General features: G+C 45.3%; 1 protein-coding gene across 1 annotated transcript; it reads left to right on the plus strand.

Annotated features, from left to right (window-relative positions):
• Window positions 1-8,048: 8,048 nt before the first annotated feature.
• On the plus strand, window positions 8,049-9,005 carry LOC121456878 (olfactory receptor 2B11). The gene has a single exon (XM_041665392.1). It carries the CDS (start codon window positions 8,049-8,051, stop codon window positions 9,003-9,005), a length of 957 nt encoding a protein of 318 aa, XP_041521326.1.
• Window positions 9,006-9,647: the final 642 nt, after the last annotated feature.

Below are 9,647 nucleotides of genomic sequence, written 5' to 3' on the forward strand. Positions count from 1 at the left end.
TCTCTGAGTTCATTGTGTGTCGGTCCTGTTGTGTCTGGAAGGCACTGTTTCCTCAGAGCCATCCACCAAGTCTGGTTCTTACTGTCTTTCTGCCTTCACTTCTGCACAGGTCCCCGAAGCTCGAGAGGAGGGCTTTATGAAGACATCCCATTTAGGGCTGAGTGCTCCACAGGATCTCGCTCTTTGCACGTTGTCCAGTGTGGTCTCTGTGTTAGCTCCCGTCTGCTTCTCTGATGAGGGCACTTCAAGTCCTGAAAGTAAATACTGCCAAATGAAATAATTATAGCAGTAAAGGTATCTCAGTTTTTAAAAATATATGTGTATGTATGTGCCGGTATAAGCCACATGTATTTGGGTGTCTGTGAAAACCAGATGGAGCCCTTGGATTACAGGCATTTGTGAGCTACTTGATGTGGGTGCTGGGAACTGAATTCAGGTCCTCTGGAAGAGCAACAAATACTCATAACTTCTGAGGTACATCTTCATCTTCAATCTCTCTCTCTCTCTCTCTCTCTCTCTCTTCATTTTAGAGATTTATCTTTATTTCTGTGTCTTCAAGTCTGTGTCTATGTTTACCACACATGTGCAAGTCTAGCAGAAGCAAGAAGAGGGTGTTGGATTACCCTGGAGCTAATATTTCGTGCCAGGTGAGTATTGGGATTTGAACTCAAGTCCTTGGGAAGAGCAGCAAGCACTTCTAATTACTGAGACATCACTTCAGCCCCTACCAAAGGTACCTCTTTAAGCTAATGAAGAAATAAAAATCTTCCAAGACAAGCACAAACTAAAGCAAGTCCTGAGAATGAAGACAGCACTTCAGAAGACAGATAAAAGAAGTCTATACACAAGAGAAGAAAGGCAGTCACAGAACAAAAGACCATTTAGTAACAAATCCCATGCAATAGACCAATGAGTGAGAACTAATGAAGATTAGACACCATCTAATTCAATAAATCCCTAGTGTGGATATGGGCAAAACAAAAGGATGAACAGTTTGTGAACTTGCCAGAAAAAGTAAGTAAAATTACAGACATCATCAAAGTCTTCTCAATAATAATCCAGATGTTAATGGTCTACTCTCCCAAATTAAACCATAAAAACAGGCTGACTGGATAAACACACAAGGTCCAACTATTTGTTGTCTGAAGATGACACACCTGATCGGTAAAGACTCACACAGAGTGGATGTCAAAGGATGGGATACTATATTCCAAGCAAACAGAGGCCAGAAACAAGAAGTTTCTTGATCTTCTTGATCAAACACAGCAAATATCAAGCCAGAATTGGTTTTAAACCAGTACATTTTAATAAAAAATGCAGACCACCAATAAGACGCAATGATTGTGAATAATTATGCCCAAATGTTAGTACTTTAAGTAAACACTGATCACAAAGGTATAGATAAACCAAGCTTCAATAATAGTGGGTAACTTAAGAATAGAGGTGATGCAGATCAAAACAAAAACAAAACCCTCGAGCTTAAACTGTCTCATACACGAAATGGATGAAACCTACATCTGTGGAACATTGGACACCAAAGCTATAGAATGCACGTCCCACTCAGCATGTACAGACTTTCTCCGAAAGAGAAAACATTCTGGACCATAAATCAGATCTTAACAAATATAAAAGAATTATTTCCTGAGTCTTATCAGATTATAACAGTATAAAACTAGAAGTCAGTAAGAGGAGCAATGGTAGACACTATATGAACACATAGAGATTGAGCACCATACTCTTGAAAGTGCAATCATTGACGAAAATCATGGGGAAAAGTTAAAACTTCCTGTAATCCAACATGGTGTGGAGTATTGTTTTAAGCTGTGTTACATTTGTTTATGCTGTGGAACATTTGTTTATTGATGCAAAGATGTGTTGCATTCTTTTATGTTGCATTTTTTTTAACTCTGTGAAGCTGTGCTACTTTGCCTGCCTAAAACACTTGATTGGTCTAATGAAGAGTGGAATAGCTAATAGCAGGGCAGGAGAAAGGATAAGTGGGGCCGGCAGGCAGAGAGTATAAATAGAAGGAGAAATCTGGGTAGAGGAAGAAAGATATACAGGATAAAGATAAAAGCCCAGATGCAAAAGATAGACCAGATAATTTAAATTAAGAAAAGCTGTCTAGAAACAAGCCAAGCTAAGGTCAGGCATGTCATAAGTAAGAATAAGCCTCTGTGTATTCATGTGGGAGCCGGGTGATGGGCCCCCCAAAGGGGAAAGAGCCAACTGCACAGGTGAAAATGAGGACACAGCTTACTGGAACCTTTGGTATACTGCGAGGTCAGTTCAAAGAAGGAAGTTTATGAGTGCCCATTTCAAAAAGACAGTCAGTGACCTGAAGATGTACCTCAATGTTTCACAAGCAACTAAAAAATATTAATACATGTCAACAAACTTGTCGGGGAGAGGGGTGTCTCTGTGACCATCACGGCCAGAAGAATAGCAATCCTTGGGAGACAGGAAGTCAGTTAAGTTCAACAGAACTAAATAGCCAGGTTTGGTTCAGACTTTGGGAGTCTGATCCTGAGTTATTTGTTTGAGACATATTTAAGCACAGGACTATTTGGTGATAACTTTCCCGGTGATAATTATTTCAATCCTACGTGCACAAAAACCTAAATATCAGATATGACACATGCCTTTAATCCCAGCACTTGGTAGGCAGAGGCAGGTGGATCTCTGTGAGTTCATGACTACCTCAAAACTCTTTGTAAAGTAAATCTGACACCTGCCGTGAAGATGGGTTCTATAGATTGACAAGAGAGAGGATCTGGTGTGGTCTTGGCCACACAGATGCACTGAGGTCACCAGGCTACTAACCATGTCTGCTCCCAGCCTTCTGAAGGAATAACAGGCCATATATCCCTCCCTTTGAAGGAACATACAAGTCCCTGTGTGTCTAACACTCCTGGTCCTCCTGGTGCTTAGTTGTGAACACAAGGACCTCCATGCCCCCTACAATAAATAATCAAGAGATAGGTTCATTAAATGCAGACTAAAGGGCTATGCAAAGAACAGAGGAAACCAAAGGTAGTTTTCTGAAAAGATAGACAAAGTTGGCAAATTCTTATTCTAATTAAGTGAAAGAGAAAAATAATCAGATATATACTAACAATTTTTATAATTTATTTATTTTATCTTATGTATATTGAGTGTTTTTGCCTGCATGTATAAATGTGGACTATGTGTGCACCTAGTAACAAGAGGGGATCAAAAGTGGGTGTTAGATCCCCTGAAACTGGAGTTACAGGCAGCTGTAAGCTGCCGTAGAGATACTGGGTCAAACCTGAGTCTTCTGTAGGAGCAGCAAGTGCTCTTAACTGCTGGGCCATCTCTTCAGCCCCTACATTATTTTAACTAGAGGGAAGAAGTAACTGTCTAAAAGCACAGCCAGTCACCATGGTTCCACAGCTAGCTTCTGTTCGCATGATTTGCTGCTCGTGACTTAAGGATTTGCCCTTCAAACTTGGTTCCCATCCAGAGTGTTCATCCCTTCCGTGCAACAAATGAAAGAGGCAGTTTAGACAGCTTAGCCATGTGGAACAAATCTGTGCTTGGATTCCTCTGTGCTGGCCACTGTTCTAAGTCCTCTCCAAACCAACTCATTTCTGCCTCGTGACAGGTTTTGGAGAGCAAGATTAACGTAAGCTTTGCTAATAGGAATGGGGCACAGTGAGGCTAGGTGAGCTGCCTAGAGACTCGGAGATTGCCTTTGGTGCTGAAACCAGTTCAGCTTGCTGTCTACCTGAACCACAGGCTACACAAGTCAGTCCCCTACTAGCTTTACAGTGACCTCCTCCCCAACATTAAAGAATTGAAGGAGGAGGAGAAGGAAGCTTCAATGCCCCATGGCTGCTGCAGTCCCTCTGATCTTCTAGGATCCACCATTAGTTGCAAATTCTATTGTTCACACTACATCAGTGATCAGTTAATCCCTTAGACACTAATTAAATAAAACATCAGGGATAACTTTCCAAGCTTATATGCTGTCTGTGTCTGGGGAGAAACACGGTGACTTCCTGGAAAAGAGCGCAGAGGATGAGGTCAAGTTTAACCTGGGGAATAGTTGTGAGGTGTGACATGAGCCACCTAAGTGTGATAATCACCACCCGGACACCCTGGATTTGGCAATAAACTGCACTGTTTATATAAGTGCAGAAGCAGCTCCATCATATCCAAGTGTCTGCAGCACAAGGTTATTGCGATTCTGTAGCCCTCCTGTGGCCAGAGGAAAGCCCAGATGGCCCTGAGTCTCCCCAGCAACATGGCAGCAAGGAAAAGTCCTTTCCACCTCCAGGCCAAGAGTGAGATCTCTCCACCTGCTGAGCACCCAGTTCAGGTAGGCATGAGGTCTCTGCAGGTTCATCAAAACAAGCAGTCAGTGTCCTCCTAGCCCATCACCTGCATTCGCAGTGACTGCCTTCTTAAGCACTCCTCCCACTGCAGACCAGCACAGGCAACAGAGAATCTCCCTCCCTGAACCAGGTCCTCTGGAGATGCCAGAGAACCATGGAAGGTAAGGGTCAGTCCTGGGCTCTGGACAAGCTAGAGTCTGCATCACAGAGAGGGTTTATGACATCTATTTTGGGATAAAATTGCAGGGGGAGGATAACTTGAAGAATGAAGCTTTTGCTTCACTTGAGTGATGCTGGCCAGTATCTGAAATGGTGAGAGTGCGTATTTACTTCCTCACCATGCTGGGAATGGCCTAATTTTACTCTGATCAGAGGAAGACTGCCATTGAGTGAGGACACACCCTGCATATCCCCCCTTGTCTTGAAAGAGCACCCATAACATCAGCTATGGAGATGCTGTCACTCACAGCCTTTCACCAAGGCTCAGTCTCCCAGAGTGTAATCCACTTCGGAAGGCAGGAACTGAGACCTTGACTTAACTATCCAGACTGAGAAATTTTTAAACTGAATTTTCAGATTGAATAGAGAACTAGTAAGAAATAAAATCTCATAGCTGAGTCTGTTTGCCCATGTCAGGGGCTGTTTTCTGGAAATTTTACTTACTGCTCCAAGTTTGCTTTCCACTCTTGAAGGGTGAAGTAAGTCACAATTCTATCAGGTCCCAAGGGAATTCCAACAGCAGTTTTTATGGATGAGATATAATAGATAAGTAGACAAATGAATTAATAGATAGTGGATGGATGTATGGATGGATGAATGGATGGATGAATGGAAGGATGGATGGATGGAAGGATGGATGGATGGATAGATAGATGGATGGACAGACAGATAAAAATCAAGATCAACTAGAGGACTGTATATCACACAAAGGGTGACACATGTCATAAGGGTGTGTCTGAATGTCCTCCAGCAGGTATAGTTCGAGTATTGTCATCAAAACACCCACTGTGTTTCCAACCATTGAAGGAGATGGTCCTTATCACTTGGGGACCTGGATTTCTTGAAGGCATTTTGCTCTTAGAACCTGAGTCTTAGGAAGATGTATTGTTGTGTTTGGGTGCTAGGTAGGGAGTAAAGGCTATCTGAAGATCATGTCAGCAAGCTCTGAGGTCTAGACAGGCATGACTTTCCAGGACAGAGAGGAAGATCAGAATGTGCATGCCAGCCTTGTGCAGGTAGATCACGGCTGGAAGTGAAAATGAGTAGGACCTCGTTAGAAGTGACCTGGATGCTTCTGAGTCATGGTGGCCAGGGAGAAGTCCTGTGTGGATTAAGAGGAAAAGTATGGATTGCAGTTGGGAGCATGATTGATAGGTGATGTTTCACAATGTCAGGCAGTGGGGGTGGGGACACACAAAATCACAACCAGAGGCACAGATCTAGAAGAACTCTGCTCCAGTGTGACTATGCCAGATATGGAAATTAATGTGCTTACCCTGGGAGGGAACTTGAATCTCAGAGAACACTTGAGACCACAGGGCGTGTGTTGGTGCAATAGTGACCGGATAGCTGCGTTCCTGGAGAGCCAGGAAATGCAGAGGCCTAAATGCGTAGAGACCAGAGTGAAAGAGAGAGCTGGCTAAGAATAAGTGGTAGTCTGGAACTCAGCTGTTTGGCCCCCAAGGAGGCTGCCACCGACACCATAGGACTGTGATCCCACCACTACCACCATGAATGAAGATGAATCTAGCCTCGGTCTCCAGGGTGAGCCTTAAAACCTGGGTTTTTAAAATGTGCTATGCCCTTTCATAGCTCAGTGTGTTAAAACGGAGTTCCAGAGCTCCCTAGAGATAAATCCTGCTCTCTGAACTTAGTGCTTTCAAGGATTTTTGATAGAACCATGCAATAATTGAGTGTTTCACAAGCCTACTGGGAACACAAGGTAAAGAACATTAGTTTGGAAAGTGTATACAGAGTAGAGGAATTTGACACTTATCTATCTAAACTTTAGTGTTTGGGTTGTTTCAAATAACAGCAAAGTTATTTGGTATTACAGCTGGAAGAGATGTGCTTGCAGCAACATTTAGATTGAAGAGACCTCCATTAATTTTGGGGTGTGTGAACAGAACACCTCAAGAATTAAGATAAATATTCTGTAAATTACCTACATGTGAGATTGATTTTCAGTTTTATTCTGAAGCATTATGTCCCTGTCATGAACTCAAAGGCATATGTCCTTGGGGAAGCCCAGGGAGCTGGAACTCTAGAATGACCCTGCAGGAGGCCAGGTAGCAGGCTGTCATGGCTGCAGCTGCAAACTGCCATGACCCTGGGATCAGGTCTTGCAGGCAGTAAGGAATGGAGACCACAGATTCAAGAGTTGAGCACTCCAACCAATGCTATTAGAGAAAATAATAGGAACGCTCGGAGAGTGGTGATTTTTAAGAGGGGATGCTGTTTAAGTGGCAAGAACTCTGTGTTTGAAATAGTTACAGACAATGAAAACAGAAATGGGTAGGAAATAAAAAGGTGTCTTTTCTCCTGGCACGTAGATGACGAATGCCTCCCCAGCACCACCGCGCCATCACGAGCTAGCACCGTTATCAGCGTTTGTGAGGTAGAGAGCCTTGGCTGGTGCGGCACCTGCACACAGAGGGGCGTTAGTCCGTGCAGCATCTCTGGTTGCCATCGGAAGGGGTTTTTCCAGATGATTCGGATCCTCAGGCTCTCAGAGGCTTACTGGGACCAATCCCCAACTGCCAAATTTCACGTTGTCTCCTACCTCAGCCCCATGAATCAGTGACGGCAGCTCACGTGTTCCCTGCTAGTGGTGGCACCCAGAAATCAAACTGGCAGTGGGGTAGTGTCCCCCCACCAACCATTCTGGTCTTTTGTCAAACAATTCCAATTTTTTTCTTCCATGTTTTTCTTCACAACTGCATTCTCTTGGGTCTCATTAGGGATCAGGAACAAATTAGGAGCTAACGTATCATATCTCTTGGCTACTCCAGGATTCAGAGAGCCTGGGACCCTGCTATTTTTACTGCTTACATGGGTGATAGGGCTGCCATTGTGAGCAGTTAGAGGACAGGGGCTTCCGAAGTCCTGAGAGCCAGAGTATAGCCTCACAGCCATGGGTCCAGGCGACAGTCACCAGAGGTGGGAAGGCGGTGATCTTATCAAGAGAGTCCCTCCCTGCTTACAAAGCCTGTCTTCCTGCCCTGTGTCCCCTCATTGTTCTACACTACCACTATCTTCAGAAGACAAAATGAAAAAGCTGCAGAAAGTGGACCCTTGCCCGTCAGTGTGTTTGTAGAGGAATCAAACATTGCCGTGACAGTGGGAGCTGTGGTAGTCATGACCGGATTCGAATGAAACCTACATCTGTGTGGAATTCTAGCATGTAAGCCTCTCTATCTTCTCCGATATCTGCAGCTGACGCAGGCCTCCTTCCCCACTCCCATGGTAACAGATGCAGGAGTTGAAGTTTGGAAAGGCTAGGTGGAGGTTAGAGCAGGAGGGGGGTGAGATGCACATATTGCTGCCCTGACTCCCCCGCCAAGGGGTCTCTGCAGAGTAAGGGGGCAGGCAGACGGCATCAGCCTGAGAAAGAGCAGACTTTGGAATGAGGAAATCATTGACTCATTCAAACTCTCCTGACTTATCACAGCTGCCAGAAGATGCCTCAGTATGAGAAGTGACAACCAGAGCTACTTCTGGGACCTCCCAAAGGACTTCATTCTCCTGGGCATTTCTGACAGGCCATGGCTGGAGCTCCCACTGTTTGTAGTGCTCCTGGGGTCTTACGTTCTGGCTATGCTGGGAAACATCTCCATTATCCTGGTCTCCCAGCTGGATCCCCAGCTTCACAGTCCTATGTACATTTTCCTTAGCCATCTGTCCTTTCTGGACCTCTGCTACACCACCACCACCGTCCCTCAGATGCTGGTCAACATGGGCAGTTCCCGGAAGACCATCAGTTATGGTGGCTGCACCGTGCAGTACGCCATTTTCCACTGGCTGGGCTGCACCGAGTGCATTGTCTTGGCGGCCATGGCCTTGGACCGCTACGTGGCCATCTGCGAGCCGCTCCGGTATGCCCTTATCATGCACCGCCCGCTCTGCCAGCAGCTGGTGGCTACGGCCTGGCTCAGTGGTTTTGGCAACTCCCTCGTTCAGGTCATCCTGACAGTGAAGTTGCCTTTCTGTGGGCAGCAGGTACTAAACAACTTCTTCTGTGAGGTGCCAGCCATGATCAAGCTGTCCTGTGCCGATACCACGGTGAATGATGTCACACTGGCCGTGCTGGTGGCCTTCTTCGTGCTGGTCCCTCTGGCCCTCATCCTTCTCTCCTACGGCTTCATTACTCGGGCGGTGCTGAGGATCCGGTCCTCCAGGGGGCGGCACAAGGCCATCGGGACTTGCTCCTCCCACTTGGTGGTGGTTTCTCTTTTCTACCTTCCTGCCATCTACATGTACCTGCAGCCTCCCTCCAGTTACTCTCAGGAGCAGGGCAAGTTTATCTCCCTCTTCTACTCCATAATCACGCCCACCCTCAACCCTTTCATCTATACCTTGAGGAATAAGGACGTGAAGGGAGCACTCGGAAGACTCCTGGCGAGGACTGGGAGGCTGTGTGGGAGGTGAAGTTCCGACCTGGGACAAGCTACATAAACTGCAGCTCGGACCTGGGACCTTGTCCCAGAGCTACACAAACTGCAGAACCCTGAGCAAGAACTCGGGGGTGGGAAGGAATGGGGCTTTAGCTCAGCGGCAGAGCCCTTGCTTGGCATGTGTGAGGTCCTGAGTTCAACTCCTAGGACTGAGGAAAATATTTGGAATTATAAGATCTTTGAGAAATTTGAAAACTTAAACACACACACACACACACACACACACACACACACACACAAACTCCATCCCAAAATACTTCACCTCCTATGTGATGATAATGGTTAATGTTGCACATCTAAGAGTAAGGTTATTCTCAAAACACGATCCTAAGAAGCTTCAAGAATCATGTAAATGACCTGGTGTTCACCTGTACGTGTTAGACTGCTGGGCTCCTGATTTCCTTTCTTCTTGTTCCTGTATTTCCTCTCCTGTTTCCCATCTATATCTTTTTAAGCCTCTTTCTTCCTTTGTAGTCACTCCAGATGTGCACAATGTGAACCTGACACACAGTCTTACCTATAATAAACATCTATCTATTCTTCATCCTGATAAATATAGTATTTTCCCAAAATGTCACAAGAAAGACATGACTGCATTTTCTTCTTCCTGGCTTCA

The sequence above is a fragment of the Microtus oregoni genome, unplaced genomic scaffold (assembly GCF_018167655.1).
Source record: "Microtus oregoni isolate MIOR12 unplaced genomic scaffold, Mior012 000015F_ref0000493, whole genome shotgun sequence".
Classification (NCBI taxonomy): Eukaryota; Metazoa; Chordata; class Mammalia; order Rodentia; family Cricetidae; genus Microtus; species Microtus oregoni.

What these genes read in the sequence shown, in the direction of transcription:
- LOC121456878 (XM_041665392.1), top strand. Translation starts at nt 8,049, where the DNA reads ATGAGAAGTGACAACCAGAGCTACTTCTGGGACCTCCCAAAGGACTTC.